This window comes from Colias philodice, chromosome 13, assembly GCF_061535455.1.
Source record: "Colias philodice isolate Cphi_HAF_F1 chromosome 13, ilColPhil1 Martin Lab GWU primary, whole genome shotgun sequence".
NCBI lineage: Eukaryota > Metazoa > Arthropoda > Insecta > Lepidoptera > Pieridae > Colias > Colias philodice.
In genome coordinates this window covers 8,732,936-8,757,113 of record NC_143098.1, presented here as the reverse complement: position 1 = coordinate 8,757,113, position 24,178 = coordinate 8,732,936, and the positions used below count along the sequence as shown (strand labels likewise).

Here is a 24,178-nt window from a genome sequence, read left to right as displayed (position 1 = left end):
TCAATCACGCCTAAACTACTGAACCAATTTGCATGAAATTTGGTATGGAGATATTTTGATACCCGAGAAAGGACATACGCTATCTTTTATTGCGAAATAATAATATGTACCACGGGCGAAGCCGGGGCGGACCTCTAGTATCTAATAAGAATTAGAATTTAATTAAAAAATTTCTGTAGTTATGTTAATATGTGCTCAAGATACAATTTTATAGACGTCATTCCTAATCGAATAAGCTATTTCAGTTGTTTCTGTTGGAACTTATACTTTTTACATGAGATCTCTTATTTATAGAATTAATAAATAAACATATTATTCTAACTAGCTGTGCCCGCGACTTCGTCCGCGTGGAATAGTGACTGCATAGTAGTTACTACTTAACACACAATTATTGAGTAAACACGTCTTGAAACACGTACTACCATAAACAAATAAATTATAAGTACTTACAGATTATTTTAAAGTTAAGAAATAAAATAAATAATAACACAAAATAACTGTTAGTAAAATTTATTACTAAACCGAGCTAAAAAACTTAGGTACAAAAGAGTTCAAAATTTCCAGGGTATGGCTATCCTCCCGCTCCCATATCCTTCTACTTTCACAGACTTTCAACTTTTCCCTTTCACCCCTAGTAAATGGCAGAACCGATTTTGATGTAAACCATGTCTAATTGTACCTATATGTACACGTCATATCCTTTCGTTTGGTGCTTCATTTGAATTATTTATCCCCACTATATCACCCCTAAGGTGCCCTATATGTAATAAACAGATGAACCGATTTTGATAAAACATGACTAATTGTAATTCAGACGTCAATTGATATGCCGTTTGAGTATATTATTTGACCACATTCGATTATTCATTCCCACTTTTACCGCTATAATCCAATAAATGGATGAACCGATTTTGATTAAATACCTATGCCTCATTATACTTCTCACGTCATGTCATGCCCTTTCATTTGATATGCCACTTGGCTATATTTGACAAATATCATTTTTTTATTCTCTCTTTTATACCTATACCCAATAAATGGATGAACCAATTTTGATAAAATATGTCTTATTGTACTTTACACGTCATGTCTTTCATTAGATACGTCACTTGAGTATATTTGATAAAATTCATTTATTTATTCCTACTTTTACCCCTATATAAAATAAATGGATGAACCGATTTTGATAAAATTTGACTAATTGCTTCTGGCAGGTCGTCTATTTTCATAGATACGTCACTTGAGTATATTTGATAAAATTCATTTATTTATTCCTACTTTTACCCCTATATAAAATAAATGGATGAACCGATTTTGATAAAATTTGACGAATTGCTTCTGACAGGTCGTCTATTTTCATTTGATATATCACTTGGGTATAACTGACAACATTCATTTTTTCCATTCCCACTTTTACCCCTATATATAATAAATGGATGAACCGATTTTGATACACTATATCTAAGAACAACTAATGTAACAAAAAAAAACGCATCTAATTCGTTTTACCCGTTAGCGAGCTACGGTTGCACAGACGGACACGCAAACACACATAGCGGACGTAACACCCCTCTTTTTGCGTTGGGGGTTAAAAATATAATACCTACGACATAATTTAAAAGACATTTTATGTAGAAAATTTACCTAGAAGTAACCATAATGCTATTTGTGCAGGTTTTAGACTTATGAGCAAAAATCTAAATAAAGGTCCTTTGATCCCCCTACTACCCCCTCAGCTAAACCCCCCCCCCCACGGTACTTTCGATATGATCATCTGGACATGTCAAGGAATAACTTTAGCGTATAATTTACGTAATAAAGTTATTCATGTATAGAATGCCTTAGCAAATGTTCGCCGTGATTACTTAAATGGTCATAACTTTTTTATTTATGAACCGATTGACATGAAATAAACACTAAATGTTAAGTGAAGCTTACCACAATATATTAGTGAAAACCGCATCTAAATCGGATAAGCCGTTTCTGAGATTAGCGTGCACGAACATACAGACAAACAGACAAACCGACGAACAGACAAACAGACAAAAAATTTTTTAACTACAGTTTTGGGTTCAGGATTGATTTAATAATAACACCTGCTAAGTTTTTTTTTTATATTTTCATTGTACAGACATCACTTTTCTACAATTTTATTATATGTATTGATGATGATATTGATGATGATGATTTAGAAAATAATCCAGAAATCAACTGTCTGGTTTTTACAGTACAAAGTTTGAGGTGGCATATGCAGGATATTGTTTTTCTTTATTTTATTATAATAAACAGGAAAATGAAGGTAGGTACATATTAAGTTCCTAAAGTATCACATGTACCTAATTAGTAGGCACATTGTTATTTCATAAATTTTTATAAGTAGTAGGTATTGATAGGATTCCATAAGAATGTGTTTCACGATATTCTTATTGATTGTTAATTTAATTTACTTAATTTTGCTTGTTGTTTTTTTTATTATTTGTGTAACTAGAATACATAAGTAAATTATGCCGATGTATTATAGTTAATTTTAACTTTAAATTACTTACATATTAATTATTTATAACCATTTATAGACTTCAAGTCATATCTCCAATATTATTTATTCCTTAAAATATTAATTAATATCATTATCCCTAACATTACCTACTCATAGAATGAGTAATATAATAAAATTTGTATTCAGTATTGTCCTAGTGTACACCGAACTTGCAATGGCGAAACTTTACTTTTTGTTGCTCGTTTTTTTAATAAAAATTACAAATCAGAACAAAATAGGCTTGTACAAGTGTTGTCCTTATAAATACCATGTATATAATGAAGAATGTGTACCATCTTTAGTTGATCGTAATTTTTCGGAAGTTCTCATATACGATAAGGAGTTAAGAAGGACCAATGCAGTGTTTCAAGACGTATTTAATGTGGTCATATCTAATGTGACCCGATCTTCTGATTTGTCACTGTTTGATTCCGTAAAACTGGTTCATGTGAGTACAAATCTATATTATTACCTACGTAGAGGTCATCTTCTTACGTATTAAATACGTAGAAGACGAGACATAGTTATGAACTGTGTATTTGTATCCATTTCTACATATTATAATGCTGATTTATCGAATACATCGTAGATGATGCAATCCTGTTTCTGTAATAAGCATCGTGTTCAAAAATACCTTATTCAGTACAATAAAAGGTTAGGTTTAACTACATTGAATTAGTTTTAAACTAAAAAATAATTCTATGATTGAAACTTTATATATTTTGTAATTACAGGAAACTGAAGTTTTATACTTATTGATCTAGCCGTTCTGAAAATATCAAGTTAGCTATTCAACTTACATTTATTTTAAACGCGAGCGAACCCGCGGGCGGAAAGATAGTAATTATCTAATAATTGATTCATGTAATAGTTGATAAAGAATATTTTTCCTTTAAAATCATCCAAAGCGTTACAATAAATAATTGATGTACATTCAATCCTTACAACGCTTACAACCTAGCGCTCTAGATGCGTAACTAGGGTCTGGAAAATATATTGATGCGACCCCGCCCTTATCGTCTGATTTTAGCCATCCAATACTTGTGCATCTGATTGTATTGATTTTCACAGCGTCCTTCATATCGTACCGTTATTAATGTATGTTTATAAATTTTGTAGACCGTTCATTTCAAAACGTGTTCTTTATTACAAACTAGCTGAGATCCTCGACTATTTTTTTATTGTAGGTACAATAAAGAAAAATACAATTAATAGACTTTATGTTTGCAAACACATCACCACCAATCTGGCAATATCCATAACGCTCCCGTTCTTTTGTAAAAATTGATCAGGCACTTTCTAGGATTAGTAGAGAGTTTCATGGACTTGTTTAAAAATTTCATTTTCAGTACCTACATAGTAATAAGTATATTATACCAAGGCACATAATATATATCGATTGCTAGAATCGATTACTATATTTAAATGCATTTTTACAGGATGGCAGTTTAAGTATCTACTACTCATTGCCGAACTCGTTCCCTACTTATAACCTTTTAAATAATAACTCTTTCTGCATCGATTTTATTGAAGATGACTCTACACACAATCTTACGCCCAACTTTTGGGAATTAGAAGCAGATTCAAGCGATGAACCTGTATGGAGAAACTATTATATTATAACTGGTATGTACCTTGACCTATACTAATATGGTCGTTTTTATCAGAACAAAATGAAATAGTACCACTTTTTAAATTCAATAATCTAACACATAGGTAAAGGAAGCTTTTCAGATTTATAGGATACCTACTAACAAAGAAACATGCAAAGATTCTCTTTTTCTATCCCTTGCAATTTGCAAATGTGGTTAAGTTTAGCTTCCAGGGCTATAGGGTCCATAGTAGTAGTGTAACATATCTAATATCTATACCTTTATACCACATGTCTAATCTAACATTAAAATCATTATTTCTTTCACTAGATTCAAAATAAAATTGTTTCCCTTTTTTACAGCATTATTAATATCGTCCATCTTTCTATTACTAGTTATCATTGTATATTCCATAATCCCTGAATTACGTAACACACCAGGAAAAATTTTAATGGCATATATAATTAGTTTACTGGGCGCTTTCTTGTCATTGGCTATAACACGAATCATATTGACCAACACCAATCCAACGCCTGAATTTTGTTTTGGTTGCAGTAAGTAAACTCCCTTGTTTCATTAGTTATACCTAATAATGTTATTTACATTTTAACATTTATTATTTTAAAAATAAAATTTACAGACTTCATCATTTCCTTCTTCTTCTTGTCATGTTTCTGTTGGATGACAATCATGGGATTTCGCATGTGGCGAAGCTTCAGGTAGGTACATAATATACCTACTATTTGTATCCATAAGCACACATCTCTACTGTATACTGTTCTGTAATTAGATTACATTGATATAATATTACTAGACTACGTAAAAGTATGTTTGCTTTTTAAATTTACATCGCTTTTTCTATTCGACTAGCTTCGCTTTAGTCAATTAATAAAATGATAGGCAGCTTAAACTTAATGCAAATCCAATTATTTTAATTTAAGGAAAATTGTAAAACATGAGAGAATATCTAAAAGGAGAGAGAATATTATTCTCATACGATGTTGTGTTTTTGCTTGGGGATTTCCTGCACTACTATCAACGTTCACTGTAGTCATTGACCAAGTGGACCTGACCAGTGTTCCGTGGTTTATTAAGCCCAACATTTTAAAGAAATGTTTTCTTAGCGGTAATAATTTATATATTATCACGATCAAATTATTTATTATAATGTTATACAATTAACTGGTAGTAAAAATACATAATGTTTTAGGTAAAGAAAGAATGCTATATTTATATGCTCCATTATCGATATTATTATTTGTCAATTATATCTTTTTCTTCGCGACTGCATGTAATTTTTGGAACTCATATGGAAATGATGTTTTGAATAAAGAATCTAAATTGAAAGGAATTAAAAATCGGTAAGTTTATCACTCTGTGATATTAATTGTTTGTTTTAAGATGGATCGAGTTAAAAACACTGGTACAATGAAACAACTCCCGACCCCGAGAAATCTGAATTCGAGAGAACGTATTTTTTCTTTTATTTGGCTCATGTTTGGTCCGCTCCAACTATTGCCAATTAGATTTGCGCCAAAATGAGAGTGACATTACCTACCATGTACCTAAAAAAGGAAGGGAAGAGCGATTGACCAACTTCTCTTCTGTTTTGTTGGTCTTTATAACTATAATATACCTTATTCAAAAGTGTTCCTTTACGAACTTCATCACTATCATTCATATCATACTGTTAACTTGTTTCGAACTGATTAGTTTTGTGACAAATACCCTAAAAAAGGCTCAGTTTTCTTGGAGTTATAATCATATTTTCTCGCATACATAGTGGAAAGTGCAAAACATTAATTGTAATTCTATGTGTTTTAGGTTAAAAGTAGTCATAAAGATTTCCCTACTAATGGGAATTTCCTGGGTCTTAGAAATGATTAGCTCCTTCTATCCTGACTACAATAGGATCTGGTATATATTGGATACATATAACATGCTGATTGGAGTCGCGTTGTTCGTGTCATTTGTATGCAAGAAAAAGATTTGGCACCGATTATTTCGTAGAAGGTAAGATCGTAATAGAAAATATATAAGAAGGATAGATTCACACCAAGAATATTAGATGTCCAAAAAATTGATTGTTTATTAAGTAATAGTATACTATACCTAGTAATAATAAGTAATAGTATAGGTATAATATAGTAATAGTATAATTTAAATTTCTTAATGCTGGAGGAAACTTACCTTTATCAATATTAGCATGACTATAACTTCCGACTATGTCCAAGTTTGATGTCATTCATGGAGGCAGATATATTTATCCATACCTCTTGCGGTTAGTCACAACTGTGGTTAGTGATGTCATACTTTTATTTGATTCCCCTATTTAACTAGGCTTAAACTAGGTATACCACATTACTTAATTACGTTTACAACTTGTCGTAATATAACAATATTTATTTTGGTTTTGCAGGGACGAGCTGCCACCTGACTTATATATGGACAATCGTGAAATGATACGCTTGTGACCGAAATGTAGTTCAAGATATTAAATTACCTAATAACAAACTACTTATATAATATGTATCTACTAAAAAATATAAAATTAATACTTGAAATTTCTAGTCCACATATTGTTTGTGAATACATTGTGCTTATAATCATGGATCTTATCTGACGCAAAATTATTGTCGTCCATAAAGGCTCCCACATGCTATAACGGTACACCTGACAGGTCCTTCTGTGCAGGTATACCTGCGCAAGTGGACCGTTACGTGTCTGGAGGTAGACCTGAGCAGATTTTTGAACCGGTAGCTGTGTGTACAGGCGATCGGAGCAAGATCGATAATCAATAATTATTGGGTGTCTCGGATCTCGTTATCGGATCGAGTTATCTGACTGCAGGTGTACCACAAGGCGGCGTCCTCTCTCCTCTTCTTTTTTCACTCTTCATTAACTCCATTACGAACAACATCTCATCCCGGTTCCACATGTATGCTGATGATCTTCAGATTTATACGCATTTTCCTCTGTCTGATTTGCCTACAGCCATAAACTCAACTAATACTGATCTCGATTTTATCGTTAGGTGGAGCAAGCTGTACGGCCTTAAAATTAATCCCCACAAAACGCAAACCATTATTATCGGTAGTCCGCAGTTCATGTCTAAAATCGTGTGGGATAATTTACCTTCCATTTACGTTGACAACACTAAGATCCCTTACAGTCCGTCTGTCAAAAATCTCGGTGTCCATATAGACCTTACACTTTCCTGGCATGAACACATGAAAAATGTCAGTAAAAAATTATTTGCGGCATACCACTCCCTTAAGCGATTACGAAACTTTCTTCCGATTCCGACCAAAATTTTGTTAGCACAATCACTCCTTCTCCCTATCCTCGACTACGCCGATGTCAGTTTCTGTGACCTTACAGATATACCTTGAGATACAGCTCGATAAGCTTGAGCGATTTCAGAACTTGTGCATCCGTTTTATCTTCGGGTTGCGTAAGTATGACCATGTCTCTGCTTATCGTCGCAGGCTGAAATGGCTGCCTATCAGATATCGCCGGGATGCTCATGTGCTGCATCTGTTGTATGGAATATTATTCGATCCCAGAACCCCACCCTACTTAAAAAACAACTTTGAGTACGCAAGTAACCACGGACTAAATCTGAGATCCAGTGATACTTATCTCCTTAATGTACCCATACATAAAACTAAATTTTTCAATTCCTCATTTACAGTGAAGGCTATTAGACTATGGAATGACTTACCAATAGCTATACGCAAAGCGAGTTCCATCGATGCTTTCAAAAACTTGCTTTTTAATTACTACATATCTTTAATTAAGTGATGACCTTATATAGGTATTTATGTATTTTCTCCTATCTATTAGTACGTATTATACATATTTATTTATTTTTTATCTTTTTTATTGCTTCAGTGCTTCAGTATACACCACCTACCTGTATTCGTTGTTTTTGTCATTGCTTTCCTTGGTTGGGTTACCTGGAAGAGATGGCTCTGTAGCCATAAGGTCGCCCATTGTGCAATTTATGTGTATTCTATTTTATGTAATGTCTGTAATTTGGTGTGTACAATAAAGTTCTCATTCATTCATTCATTCATTCATCTCCTGAATGTCCCCCACTTGTCAGGTGACCTGCATAAGCAAACCTGTACGGTAGACCGTAGCGTGTACGGTTTACAATAATTTATAGTCCAGGATCCTTCTCCCATTTTTGCAAGTGATTACTATCAAGCTAATTTTCCGTGAGTATATGATGACCTCGTTATCGATACACATTGGAAAGAGGGGACTCTTTGATCAAACAATAGATTTTGTAGGACAAATATTATTTTTTCGAATGATTTAGATAATTATCTTTAGATTGAACACAAAAAAAAATTCAGTTAGTAATAAATATTTGAGAACCATCAAATCAAAACATTTTATCCTTGTTACCTCTGTTAGCTACCACAATCGAGAGTTTCGTACAGGAAATTATTGGGCGTCTCATCAAAATAAAGCTACTCCGGAAAATTAGCTTGATAGTAATCACTTGCAAAAATGGGCGAAGGATCTATTACGTGTCTCAGTCAGTTTAGAAAGGGTATGAAAATGGCTTCACTCAGCTGTCAAACAGTTTTTTGAGTAGATAATAATGTTTAAGGAACTGTGAGCGAGAAACAAATAGGTGAGCAGCAAGAAGCTTATCATCACTACATAGTATAAAACAGTCGCTTCGCTTTCCCTGTCCCTATGTCCCTATGTCCCTTTGTACGCTTAAATCTTTGAAACTACGCAACGGATTTTGATGCGGTTTTTTTTAATAGATAAAGTGATTCAAGAGGAAGGTTTATATGTATAATAACATCCATTAAATAGTGGAGAAGTACTGTTATTTTTGAGGTTTCTAATGTCGTAAAAAATTACATTTTTTCCGCTTACATTGCAAACGCAGGTTGAACCCTACGAGTTTTATCAAAATAATGTACTAAGTATTATACACATTGAAAAGGTCTACAGAAAAGTCCGCGATGGAATATGTCTATCTCTTATGGATAACTCACAATAACTTTTTTTTGTCATTTACTTTTTAAGACAAATAATGGCTAATTTTCGATGCGATTTTAACCAATTAAGCATTAATCCTTAACCAATTAAATACCTTGAATACATTGTTCATTTAATATAGATCTATATGGCCCTTTACACCGTATGATTTAAGTGAATATTTTCGAAGATATTACAGATTTAAAATTTGCGGGACGTAGCGTTTGCGGCGGCACCGGTCGGCCGCTCGGCTATAATATATTTTATACCCGTGCGAAGCCGGAGCGGGCCGCTATGTTTTTATATACAACGTTCACAGTTTTTCTGTAGTGTATTTAGTATCAGGGCGGGTCGCTAGTATCTAATACACTGCAGATTTCAGTATGAACATTAACTTGTAACAAGAAAATATGACGTTGAATGACGCCTGTATGTTTTTTTATCCCTTTCACACCCACTTGCCAAGTTAGGTGTGAAAGGGATAAAAAAACATACAGGCGTCATTCAAGGTCATATTTTCTTGTTACAAGTTAATGTTCATACTGAAAACTCCAGTGTGGGGTAGACTGGATACAGTAGTGACAATTTTAGTTTGTCCGCCTATATTTTGCACGCCTCAGAAGCGTTGAGGTGGGTACTACTGTCACTTCGCGCAAAACATCTGATTTTTCAAACTTAAAATGTCTTTAAGTATCATACATTGCACTTGTAAGATAATACATACACACACATATTAAGAAAAAACACTATTTTTAACATTCATGATATTTTTGATGTCATTTTTGTTATTTAAACTAGTTAAAAAACAGTTTAAAAAAGTTCTGTCTTGGACGTCCGTGTGTCTGTATGTGCGGAGGATTTTCTTGTTAACACGATAGCGACTGAAATACTTTACTAATCGAGTCTTTTTTTTTCTCTTACGCTTGAGTATGCTCAGGAATAGAACCCTTTCATTTTTCAGGGTCTGATTCGATGTGGTTTAATTGTTATTAAATAAACAAAAATAATAATTAATAAATAATTATTAAAAAAAAATTATGAGGCGTGCACTTTTGGATTTTCCAAATTATTTTAAATTATGCTAATAATCTGAAAAAAAACTGTATTATAATGTAGTTTATTCATTAGTTAACGACTTAATGTTAAAACTTTAGGCCTAAATCAAATAGTTAAATTATGAAAATTATTTATTTAAACAAAGGAAGATTGTCACAATCGACCACATCCCAGGGGCGGTTGTGAGTCACACCCCGGACACTCCATACAAAATTATCGTTTTGACAGTCACACTGTAGTAACTGCAAATGTGTGTGTTAACGCTTTATGGTTGGCACATTTTTGACTAGCGTAAAAAAAAATTCGCGTTTTTCTGATGAAATACATCCGTAAACAGCACAATATCTAACCATTTTCTACGAAAAATGATAATCACAATTCCAAAATAATAAAATTACTTTAAGTCAATTTGATTAATGTTGTTAATCTTCGTTGCGTATCGTCGTCCCTGTAGAAAAATGTGGATCATTTTTAGCCTGATCGTGCGGGGTGAGGTAAGTACCTATTTAATTTTGGCGGGAGGCGGAGAGTGTCCGTTCTGTAGCGTTTAGCTACAATTATGTTATATGTATTCTGTGCTTATGTCACAACCGTACCCGGTTAAAGTGTCACAACCTTTACCAGAGACTGTTTTTATAAAAATACAATCACTACGCCAAGACAAAATAACCTACAATAAATGTAATTATTGATATTAAACTGCTAATATGTGACTTAAGTATATCGATGAATAACACTCAATACCTTATCAGCATAGATATTACAGTAATTTGGGAAATGAAAATGAACGAAAAAACTTACTTTTTGGCGGTTAAAATCAAAATGGGCTTCTGCTCACGTACTCACTGCGCGGAAAATGATGCAACCCTGTGAAACAGGTTGAGACGAGCAAGCCGCTCCTCTTTCCCATTGCATGACCTCTGCAGTCTGCTATTCCCTATATTTTCGAAAATATGACGACTGTCACTACCGGGCCCTGGCACAACCGTACCCAGTCTACCCAGTACCCAGTCTATTAGATATAAGCTTCTTGGGTGAGCAGCTATTTTCTATCGCATTCTTTGTCTTTCCGAGTTTAAATTGTAGCGACGACAAGCCAATTTACGAGTTACCGAAATATTTCAAGTGTAGTACCTAGTAAGAAAGTTCCCACCATAGGTTCACACGGTAACTCGTATATAAACAGTTTGTGCGTTATGCACAGACAGTTAAGGGCTTGTCGGGACGCGGGTTGGTCGCATAGGTCGAATATTAATTACATACGAATATATATGTGTAGTTAATGAAATATAACCTTTGCGTAGTTATTTCATCTTTTATTACACCCGCACATAATAAGCCCCTACATTGGTGACCCCCGACGAAAAGTGAACATTATTATAGTGAATTGCATAGATTTCGTTTGTGTGATTATTTAATTTATTGATTAAATAATAATTTCGAAATATAACCTGGTGGTAGCGAAATTAAGTCGCGAACACGTTGAGCAGGTTAGTGACATTGTATTGGCACCACCCGATACAAAGAAGTACGAAGCATTGAAAAACCGGTTGCTCGTAGTCTATGAAGAATCGGAAGTGCGTCAGGTCCAGAAATTATTGAAAGAACTTGAGTTGGGCGAACAGAAGCCTTCGCAACTTTTACGGCGTATGCGAGATCTGGCTCGAAATAAATTCTCGGAGGAAACATTGACGATGCTGTGGATGGGACATTTACCCGCAGCCGTGCAAGCAGTCCTCACTGTTAGCGAATTAAAGGATACAGAGAAATTAGCTAACATGGCAGATAAAATTATAGAAACGACACGTTTCGCGGAGATACAGGAGGTATCGTGTGCCAGAGATAAAATATCCTCAATACAACCTACGCTGGTTGAACAGATTACACAGTTAACGCAGCGGATAAACCAGCTGGAATCTGCAGGCTCGAGAGGCAGATCGTTTAGTGGTGGAAAGTATGGAAATCGCACGCATCGCTCCGCATCGCGAAGTCGCGATCGTACAGGAATATCAAAACACAAAAATTCCAATTGGATATGTTATTACCATTACCGCTATAAGCACAACGCCAACAAGTGCATTCAACCTTGTGCGTGGCAGAAGCAGCAAGAGAGCAGACCAAAAAACTAAATACGGTACAGACAGAGGCGGATGTCTGTTCCACCGAAAATAAACGCCTGTGTATAAAAGATAGGAAAAGTAATCTTAAGTTTTTAGTGGACACCGGCGCTAATGTTTCAGTTTTACCAGTGTCGAAAAATAACCGATTCGCGAGTGAGTGTAGTGACTATAAACTATACGCGGCAAACGGTAGTGTAATTAAGACATTTGGTACTAAGTTAATGACTTTAGATCTCAGTTTACGGCGACCGTATAAATGGTCATTTATTATCGCCGAGGTAACTCAACCTATATTAGGTGCAGATTTTTTAGCACATCATGGTTTGATTGTAGATTTAAGATCATGTCGATTAATTGATAGTTTAACTAAATTAAAATCAGTAGCTAGTGTTATTAAGGTGAATCAACCGTCTGTGACAACAGTTGAGGAAACTCATCAATTTCACGACTTGTTATGTAAGTACCTAGATATAACTAAGCCTTCATCGTACAGGGAAATACCTAGCCACGGTGTTTTTCACCATATTGAAACGACTGGACCTCCAGTGTTTGCCCGGGCTAGACCTTTACCTCCAGCTAGATATAAAAAAGTCAGGGAAGAATTTCGATACATGCAGGAAGCAGGTATATGCCGACCCTCTAAGAGTCCTTGGGCTAGTCCACTTCATGTGGTACCTAAGAAGAATGGCGAGTTACGTCCGTGCGGGGACTATAGAAAGCTTAATTCTATAACCAAGCCGGACCGATATCCTATACCGCGCTTATCAGATTTTACGTATTTATTAGCTGGTAAGAAAATATTTTCTAAAATCGACATAAATAGGGCTTATCATTGTATTCCTGTAGCCCCGGAAGATGTAGAAAAAACTGCAATAATAACGCCGTTTGGGTTATTCGAATTTCCGCGCATGACGTTCGGTTTGCGTAACGCTGCGCAGACGTTTCAGCGATTCATGCATCATACTGTTTTTCAGGACCTAGACGCGGACAGTAAAGATAATATTTTTTGTTATATTGATGACGTTATAATAGCTTCATCAAATGAAAGCGAACACCGTAGACATTTAGAATCATTGTTTAAGCAATTTAGCAAATATAATATAACCATTAATTTAGCGAAATGTACGTTTGGGAAAACGGAAATCGACTTTGTTGGTTATCATGTTACGTCAGATGGTATTCGCCCGCTTGATAATAAAGTAAAAGCGATTAATGAATTTCCTAGGCCCGAAAACATCGAACAATTACGTCGATTTTTAGGTATGGTAAACTTTTATAGAGCGCATTTACCTAACGCAGTTTCATCACAATCGATTCTCAATAGTTTCATTCATGGCTCTAAAAAGAAAGATAAAACACCCATTGTGTGGACATCAATCGCCGAACAAGCATTTGAACAATGTAAGTCGAGCTTGTGTAATGCGATTACGTTGTCGCACCCTTTAGCCGATGCATCGCTCGCACTTATGACGGACGCATCGGATACTCATGTAGGTGCAGTTTTACAACAACGTGCAAATAATGAATGGTTACCTTTAGGTTATTTTTCTAAGAATTTATCTAAGACTGAACGCAAGTATAGTACGTATGATAGGGAGTTATTAGCAATTTACTTAGCTATTCGTCATTTTCGGAATATGGTCGAAGGACGACAGTTAACGGTGTATACGGATCACAAACCGTTAATTTAGGCATTTTCTAAAGTAAATAGCGAGAAAGAGTTACCCAGACGTACACGACACTTGATATTCATTTGTGAGTTCACAACGGATTTGAGACACGTAAGTGGGCAAGATAATGTCGTTGCGGATTCGTTATCACGCGTCGCAACAATAAGTTGTCCCACTGTAATAGATTACGCGGAACTTTCTAAAGATCAACAACAAGATTCTTATACGTTATAATTATCTAATTCGAAAGACGCTAATAATAGGTCAAAGAAAATTATGTTACCTGAAAGCGGTACATTTATTAATTGTAATTTAGATAATGATAAAATTAGACCCTATTTGACTGATAAATTTCGACGTATTGCTTTTGATAGTGTACATAATTTAAGTCATCCCGGAATAAGGACTACACGCAAATTGATTCAAAATCGTTTTTATTGGCCAAATATGATTCGTCACGTTGGCCAATGGGTTAAAAGTTAAAACATGCATTGAATGTCAACGATCGAAGGTTAATCGACATACAATGTCAGGTTTAGGATCGTTTCTGCAGTGCGATAGGTTTGAACATATTCATGTTGATTTAATTGGACCTTTACCCACTTCACCCGAAGGTTTTAGGACGTATTGCCTAACCATAGTGATAGGGGGACGCGATGGCCAGAATGTTTTCCTACGAGATATATAACTGCTGAAACGATTTCGCGTGTAATATATGAAGGATGGATCTCTCGTTTCGGTTGTCCGAAAAAGCTAACAAGCGATCAAGGACGCCAATTCGAAAGCCAATTATTTGCTACACTAATGAAGTTATTAGGTATTAATAAATTACGTACGGAACAACTTTACGATTACCAGGTGATTATTACGATAAAAAATCGAGTTTTGAATTAGATAGCAGTCTTGAGTATGTAAGTAAATTACGAGACTCTATTAGAAAATATCAGTCAGTAGCTATTAGGCAGAATGAAAGACGGAACATATTTATTCACCCCGATTTGCAAAAGTGCGATTATGTTTTTGTAAGAAACGACGCAGTACGTAAGCCTTCATAACCAACATACGACGGTCCTTATCGTGTGTTGAGTCGAGAGGAAAAGGTATTTTACATTCAAATGACTGGCAGGAAAGTTAGAATATCTGTAGACCGTCTAAAACCTGCATATTATTTGAATGATGATAGTGATACGACATCTGGGGCAGATACTGAGGTTCCGTTACAAATTCCAAGTAGCGAATTGCCTAATACACATACCACGCGTAGTGGAAGAGCTATACGATTACCAGTACGATTTAGGTAATAGTATTGTATTTGTAATTGTTTCAACTATTTTAAATTTATTAGAATTACGATGATTATAAGTATTCATAAGAGTTCATAGAAATGTATAATAAATACTTAGTAATCAACACATCGTATTTAATAAATAATAGCACTTATGAAATTTGAAACGAGTTTTTTATTCATTGTTTAACGTTTTAAGTATGGTATTTCAAATTTATGTTTGTGTTGAGTTTTTATTGTAATGTTTACTACTTAGAAATTTAAGTACTTTTGATTTATGGCTTATGAGTGTATAGTAATAGCCTTTGTAATATTAAACGATACAAGTGTTAAGAACGTATTGAGATTTGAAATGTTGATGTTACTAAGTGTTAATTGACGTGTAAAAATTATCGCACGCCACTTAGAAGACCCAACCGAGTTTTTGTAAAAACATAAATATAGTTTAACGAAATTAGGTGTTAACTTTTAACCACTTGTATACGTTATGATTGATTTATATTGTGAACATTTTTAATACTTTATATTGTAAACATTTTGTAACCTTATATAGCGACATTTTATATATACCTACCCATTTGTTTATTGTTTAATTTTATTGTAAGATTTTTTTACTTGTATACCTTTTTTATTTTAAGGGGGGAATGATGTAGCGACGACAAGCCAATTTACGAGTTACCGAAATATTTCAAGTGTAGTACCTAGTAAGAAAGTTCCCACCATAGGTTCACACGGTAACTCGTATATAAACAGTTTGTGCGTTATGCACAGACAGTTAAGGGCTTGTCGGGACGCGGGTTGGTCGCATAGGTCGAATATTAATTACATACGAATATATATGTGTAGTTAATGAAATATAACCTTTGCGTAGTTATTTCATCTTTTATTACACCCGCACATAACAAGCCCCTACAAAATTAATATAAAAATAAATTATACCTAATGTACCTTCTAGTATCTGAACTGTACTCAACTTGAATGTTTCTGTAATACCTAAATTAAATACTTTTGCACGACTCATGATGCGAAGCATCAGAGAGTGCTTTACGATCGAAAAATTTTTTTCGCCTCATTTTTGCAGCTATTCTTATTATTATAGCCTTGTTAGTTCACGGAATCAAGATATTTTGCATACTATTGTCGAGATAATTTAATGGAGATTAATCCCATACTTTTTAAAAATTGATTTACTTCAATAGAATTGGAAAAAAACACCGAAATAGGTCAAAAAAATTTCCTGTCCGTCATGTGTGAAACCTGAAAACACTATAACTTGTGAAAAAATCCATCATTTGAGTTAATTTTTTTTTTAAATATTCTAATCGACGATTGTAGGTCACTGAATACGAATGATTAATTAATTCAGTGTCGTTTAATTGCAATTAATAAAAAACGAAAACTATAATAAGTTTTTTTTTTTTTTATTTCATAATTAAATGAGCATTATGAGTCGTGCACTTTTGGATTTTCCAAACTTTTTTTACAATAAAAGTACCTATACTTGACAATCTACTTATAATAATTAATACAAGAAATATTCAAATGGAATAAACACACTTTATTCAGTTGGTAAACAAATTTAAAATTACATATATATACTTTATTCATACATTTCTCCTTTAATAACATATTGAACATAAAATTTACTTAAGATAGGTACATATTTATTTACATAACTTATCGATAGCTCAACACGCATTTGATACCTACCCATCCCTATTGGTCACACACACATCTATATAATATCTATAGCTCCTCTGCCTACGATGTGCACTAAGCCACAGATTAGAGAATAGTTACAAGCAATTTGTGCAATACACGCGCTCTATACTACTGTAATATATTATACTTTAAGGTCCATGGGTTTAAGTGTGGGTTTAAGATTATGTTTTCATAGACAAAATGCTCACATCATTAGCGAAGCGTATGCTGGCTGCGCGAAGCTAAAGAAGAAAACATGTATTTTAAGGAAAAATTTAGCAAAAATATTTTGGCGTTATTTTTTTGTTTATGTATTTTTTACGTGATCACTGTATGAAAACTACAAGTCCGTTCGCGCTTAGTATACCGATAGAGGGACATCATGTGTAAACATCTTTTCCAAAATAACGAGATTTTAGAAGGAATAACGATTCCCGATAGAACAACACACAATCGTCTCTATAATATATATAATATCCATACTAATATTATAAATGCGAAAGTAACTCTGTCTGTCTGTCTGTTACTCAATCACGCCTAAACTACTGAACCAATTTGCATGAAATTTGGTATGGAGATATTTTGATACCCGAGAAAGGACATAGGATAGGTTTTATCCCGGAAATCCTACGGGAACGGGTTTTTCTTTAAAAACGTGGGCGAAGCCGCGGGCGGTAAGCTAGTAATATATAAAGCAGAAAAAGTTATCGAAAAAGATATTATTTTTTATGAATGGCAGCACAGAATGTCAGCTATTTTAACGTACTGTCTACGTATTTTAACGAAATAGCAATGACATAATCTGTCAAACAACAAACGTCATTACCTTATGTCACAACTTGAAATCTCATGTTATCTGTGGTTACAAGTGATAGCAAGATTGATTTTTGTTGGGATTCGGTAAACCAGCTGTTAGCTGCCTGCAACGACTGCATTGCGCCTGCCTGAACTTAATGCACTAAAAAAAGCTATCTGAGTCTGAGCCCCGGATACAATTTGGGCCAGTTTGCGTTCAGCTATCATCATGAGTACCGCCGCTATTGACGACAGGTGTGTAATTTTTCATAAAATTTGATTAATTGCTTAGATTAAGGATTGGTCTCGGAGACCAATCCTTAATCTAAGATTAATTGGTTTAGAATTAGTTAAAATCAATTGTTTTTGGTGTTTTACAGAGTTGTTGAAGAGCTCCAAGCTCTGGAGGCTATATTTGCCACGGACATCGTGATTAACCGAGAAGATGGGAAACCAAAAAGTCTTGAAATAAACATTCTTCCAGCTACTGGTGATAACATCGAGGAACAGTATGTTTGTATAACTATGGAGATCAACTTGACACCAAACTATCCGGATACCAGGCCCAACGTCGTCATGAAGAACCCCAGAGGCCTTGACGATAACATTATGACTTTAATTCAGTCAGGTATAGAAGGGAAGTTGACGGCAAATCCCGGGAACCTGATTGTGTACGAATTGATTGAGGTAAGAATTTCAAATAAGATTAATAGTATAATATTGCTTGCTATTTTAACAAAAAGGATGCACATATTGTACTATAAAAGTGGAATTAAATTTATTCTTGCAAACATTTTAATTTTTACATAAGAATTTTCCAGAAATTTCTAACAGATAATTACTTGATTATATAAGTAGGAAAAAGTATAATAGGAGAATATTATGCAACAGGTTCTCTGTGACCTACATTAGACCGAGACAAAAGCTTGCTTTACCAAGGTCTTCTCCATTCATCTAAATAATACATTCAGACTTGAGGATAGGATGTTACACTGATATATACATTTTAATTAAACTTATAATAGAAAGGGAAGGTTCTAGAACCTTGTTTCTAGAAACATTAAAACAAAACCTAAATTATTATGTATTACTGTATACTGTATTATTCTTACTGTATTTAAAATATTATGTATCTCAATTCAATTTAAATATTGATTTATTCACTAAAATTGAGATGTGTTAGAATTATTAATTAACAGTTTGTCTCTTGATGACATATGGAATGCAAGGCTTAACATAAGACAATAAATATAATAAGAATGGCAATTGGCGAATTTAATTTTTATCTTTAATTAATTATAAGGTATCAAGCAACATACATTTAACTCCTTGTTTTGTTTTAATTATCTCACACTCTTGTTTTAAATGGACTACACATAAAAATGCCATAACAAAGTTTTTGCTCTTATCAGAGTATTGGAATTTTACATTTTCCATTTTTTTTATGAATAATATATAAAGCATTGACTGCTTTTTTAATTTAAATTTAATTAACCTAAGTTTAATCTAGTCTCTTATTTAAATTGTGTAATTTAACTAACAGTATACATCCATATATACAAATATTATAAAGCTGAAGAGTGTGTTTGTTAGTTTGAACGCGCTAATCTCAGGAACTACTGGTCCAATTTGAAAAATTATTTCGTGATAGATGTGCAAAATACTATAAAATGAATTGTATCAAAGGAATAATTTGATTTGGTTGCGACTGACCCAAGCTATTAGAATTTTAATGAAAATTTTGATCAAAACCTTCATCAAAATGGCCGACGGCGCTTTTCCCCTTGCGTGTTTCTTTTACCGATACCGCTAATAACATATAATGGAAGGGCTAATTATGCCAGTAAGAGAAAAATCATAGGCCTTGTTAAGTCAAGAAATTGAAATTAAATCAGTCTTACAAAAAAATTTTATTGAAATTGCTATTTAACACATGTTTTGTAAAACTAAGTATATTAAAACATCTGAATGGGTTTGAATTTTGCAGTTTAAGCAATAATAAAATGTATTTAACTCTTGATATCAGTATTACTTAAATACAATTTTCTTGACGCTAAACATTCAACAGGGGATTCCCCCTAATTTCTCTTTTTATGTTATTCTTCATAAATATATTATGCTTTATTTGTGTGTTGATTTAATTAACCAGTACGTAAACTGATACTACAAACAAGAAATATTTGATGTCTTTTCTTTTTTGCATATCCAAATACCAAAATAGCCTATATACTACACTAGCTGCTCCGCGCGGTTTTACCCCCGTGGCTCCACCCTATAACCTTCCTCGATAAATGGGCTATCTAACACTGAAAGAATTTTTCAAATCGGACCAGTAGTTCCCGAGATTAGCGCGTTCAAACAAACAAACAAACAAACTCTTCAGCTTTATAATATTAGTATAGATACGGAGAGAATATTTCAACTGGGTGTGGCAGGTGAAATCTGAAACTATAAGAAAATCGTAGAACGCCGCGGTAAAGAGTGATGTCAAATGAATTTTTTTTTTTTTCTATTAAACATTGGAAAATTAATTTCATCACAGAATGCATAAAATTATTTTTTGTTGTCATTTTTTTTAAATTTATCCTATAATAAAAACCAACCTGTACAATGCGGCCGGAGCAATGACATTTATACATAGTCGTATTTATTTAGAAATTTGCTACTTCATGGAAATTCGTTTTTTTTTACCTATACCTATAATCTATAGCCGCGAATTTGACCGGAAGGTTAAGTTAGCGCGGAAAGATAAACAAGCGACTGAAACACAAATTAATTAAATATTACTTGAAGTTTTAATAATACGAATAAACGTAATATGCGAGTTTAGGGATGGGTAGGGAAATGTTTATAAACATACCTATATAAGAATGATTTTTGTGTTTTGGAGTTCGCCGACCACGCCCAGTTCAAAAATTCACCCAATAACTTCTCGATTTGATATCTTTGCCTTTATGACATTCAAATGCTTCATAAAAAATGTTTAATAGAGAATAGGGGTCGAAATCAATTCTGAATTTTAATTAAAGTTATTAAATTATAAAGAATAGAAAAAGTCGGGATTTGAACCTGAGACCTTCACGCGAATCTCTCTTTGAAGTTTTTCTATTCGACCCTTATTCTCTATAACACAAAAACCATCTACAAGAAAATGAAAGGATCATTCAAGTAATTGTTTGTTTCATAGGTGGTAAGGGAGCACCTCACTCAGTGCAACCTGCCGCAAGGGCAATGCGTCATCTGCCTAAACACCTTCGTCCAGGGAGATGTGTTCATCAAGACGCCATGCTTCCACTATTTCCATAGCCACTGCATGTCCAAACACCTCATTCTGGGCAAGAAATACTATGACGAGGAGTTTGAAAAACTACCCACGTGGCAGAAGATGGAGGCCCAACCCTTCCGGGTATTATGAACATAACAACTTGTGTTTGTGAAACAGTATCTTTGAATTTTTCGTACTTACATATTTTCTATCATACTAATTGAGCCACTATTTGATTTTCTTTTGGTAATAAATAATATTGTTTGTTAATTTTTATATTTGTTACAAAAACTAAAAACACATAAAGCGATGCGAACTATCAAGTTTCATCAAATTTTAAGCCTGTACCATCTTTTCTAGCAAACCTGCCCAGTCTGCCGCTCGGTTGTTCAATTCGATGTGGATGAGCTGCAGAAGGCACCGGCTCCAATGGAATCTGAAGTTGAAGAACCATTCTGTATTAATGATAATATACGGGTAAGCTATTATTTAAACTAAGAATTGGTGAATCAATCTTGAATATTTTAGGAAGGATTTTTTTTCCTTCCTATTGAAGCTTATTTTGCCGAGTGTGTTTTTTTTATTATTTCGCTCTACTTTTTATGTACCTTCTTTAAATAAAAGTTTTATTATTATATTGTTTGTTAATTGTACCTAATAATATGGAGTCAAATAAATGTCCTATCTTTCTTTCTACATATTTCGTAAACTCGGCTGTTTTACTGGGTTTTTAAAGTGTCTTCCATTCCATTCAAACTCAATTCATTCAATGAACACTCATTATTTTGACAAGTCATAAAATCTATTTTATTTATTTATTTTTATTTATCTAACTATGTATATTTTCAATAAATCTCTTCATAGGCTGTGCAAGATGATATGGCGGTTATATTCGCTCGCCAACTCGCTCGCGGCGGTGTGATCGGTTTTGGTGATGTGGAACCACCACCGCTCATCATCACTGATCCAGTTCAACAAGAGGCGGTGGTGGAGGTATTGCATTATATTATTTATCATTAAGGGCCGATTTTTCAATGCTTGGATAAAACTTATTCGTTGAATAATGTATAAAACTACCATTTTAAAAACGTATTCTAATTGCCCGTATTTGACAGTTTACGTGACATTTTAATATTATCGTGTAATACTTTATTGGACGGATAAGTTTTATCCAATAATCCAAGCATTGAAAAATCGGCCCTAAATTGCAAAACGCCGATAAACACTTGTAACAATAGTAATGTTTATTTGCTTCCATCCACCTCTCAAATTATAGAGAAAAAAAATTAACACGCTTATATTAGCTTCACGTTTAATGTTTGTTAGTTTTGTCTCTCTTTACAGATTGAATTCAAAATTTGTACACATAGCAAGGATCGGTGATAATACAATAATTTCATAAGTTTAACCGCATTTTTTTGCATTTTTTTCCTACATTTATTATTATTAATACATTTTTGACATGATAACGTTTTTGAAATCGTTTTAGTCGGGTGACATGTTCAGAAACTTGTGTCACACCAAAACCTCACGATTGCGATCGCAGGTATAACGAGAGAGAGACGGACCGATCTCCCGTCTCATCTCGAGCGCTGCCACCAATAAGACGTTATCACGTAAACATCTCGATCGTAAACCTACTTTACAAACAACCATTTTTTTTCACATTAACCATTCCTAACTATTAATTTCAGGAGCCACAAGCCCCGGCCCCGGCCCCGGCCCCGTCTAGAGGGGAGGCATCAAGCGGTCCGGCCAGAGGGCCCTCTGGAGCCGCAGCTCCCGGCTCATCCGGGGCTGAGGCTTCGGCCGCCGCCGGGCCCTCTTCGCCCGCCCGCCAGCCGTACAATGGGCCGTATAGGTGAGATGTTTTCGAAAAAAAAATTTTTTTGGGTTTTTTTTTATTTTTTTTTAAATATTATGATGCGAAAGAATAATTTGGTGTTTTATCGAGTCTGTGGGTTTGGTGTGTCTGTGGTAGACCTTTTTGAAATAAAATTGCAACTGAAATTTATTGTATAAAATGTGAAAGAAATGTCCGTTTTGTTGCTATAACTACTTATGAACTTTTGGAATGATAAATATATGAACTTTTGGAATGATAAATATGAATATTCGGTTCTGTGAATTGTTGTGGGTTTGTATGAAAATTTGAGGTGATATGATGTTTGAGCCAGCGAAGCTGTAGGCTTGTAGCAACAATTTTAATAAATGTCAAAAACTTTGATGATTGTCATTGATAAGTATACTAAGAGCTAGCGCGCACGAACAACTTGGTCTCCGCAACTATTTTGTCTCTCCACCCATGGGATATTATGAAAGTGCGCGCACGTGGCGACGCAACTCCCCATACAATTGATGGGAGAGACAAAATAGTTGCGGAGACAAAGTTGCTCGTGCGCGCTAGCTCTAAAGATAAATGTTATTTCGTAAAGGGGTTTCAACCGCCGCGGCAAACCGGGCCGGCGGGGCCGCGGGGGTTCGCGGTGACCCGCTCCGCCAACGCACCCGCCCGCCGCGCTCTAGCGACCCAGCGCTACACTCATATACGGACATACTGACGAACTCGCGCGTGAATATGGACTCGGATATGCGGACAAACACGGGATACGGACACATGAACATACAAATCAATTAGATAAAAAAACACACGAATATAGTACGGATAAACAGACACACAATTACACATACGAACATATAAACAGACATATACAAGAACACATAGATAAACATGTACACGAACATCTATGGAAGAAACATTGCACTATGTATTGGTATAACTTGATAAATATATGTCTGGCAAGTTTTGAGGGTAGTTGCAAAAAATATCTTGAAAAATACCCGCATTTTATTGCGGCGTGCTCTTGTTTAGACTATCCTGAACTTGAATACTATAAAGGCATGTATTCATCAAGTTGTATCGCAAATCGTGAATTACTTTTTAACATTCTACGTTTAAACGAACAATCTATATTCTTCTATAACGTTATTTTTCGACGTATATTCAAAGAGTTATGTTCTATTTTCTACTTCAAGTTGATTACAATAAGTTGTAAAGAATACGAAAATTTCAGCTTTAAATTGAAAGTTTTAAAATACATTTTTAATTACCGTTTTATAAACGTTGGACTGCTCAATTGCGTGACTTTTA

General features: G+C 34.3%; 3 protein-coding genes across 3 annotated transcripts; all 3 read left to right on the top strand.

Moving 5' to 3' along the window:
* Nucleotides 1–2,711: 2,711 nt before the first annotated feature.
* Nucleotides 2,712–6,747, top strand: LOC149483571 (G protein-coupled receptor Mth2-like). The gene is made up of 8 exons (XM_089703000.1): nt 2,712–2,984; nt 3,976–4,162; nt 4,491–4,682; nt 4,769–4,847; nt 5,070–5,254; nt 5,339–5,489; nt 5,953–6,141; nt 6,548–6,747. The coding sequence occupies exons 1-8, from the start codon at nt 2,712–2,714 to the stop codon at nt 6,600–6,602; spliced, it is 1,311 nt and encodes a 436-aa protein (XP_089559126.1). The 3' UTR covers nt 6,603–6,747.
* A 4,749-nt stretch (nt 6,748–11,496) lies between these two features.
* On the top strand, nt 11,497–13,174 carry LOC149483570 (uncharacterized). The gene is made up of 2 exons (XM_089702672.1): nt 11,497–11,558; nt 11,682–13,174. Exon 2 carries the CDS (start codon nt 11,841–11,843, stop codon nt 12,318–12,320), a length of 480 nt encoding a protein of 159 aa, XP_089558798.1. The 5' UTR covers nt 11,497–11,558; nt 11,682–11,840; the 3' UTR covers nt 12,321–13,174.
* Nucleotides 13,175–17,809: 4,635 nt separating this feature from the next.
* On the top strand, nt 17,810–23,669 carry LOC149483569 (E3 ubiquitin-protein ligase RNF25). Its single transcript, XM_089702724.1, has 7 exons — nt 17,810–18,017; nt 18,143–18,449; nt 20,950–21,168; nt 21,388–21,504; nt 21,892–22,020; nt 22,722–22,888; nt 23,463–23,669. The coding sequence occupies exons 1-7, from the start codon at nt 17,992–17,994 to the stop codon at nt 23,515–23,517; spliced, it is 1,020 nt and encodes a 339-aa protein (XP_089558850.1). The 5' UTR covers nt 17,810–17,991; the 3' UTR covers nt 23,518–23,669.
* The last annotated feature ends 509 nt before the right edge of the window (nt 23,670–24,178 follow it).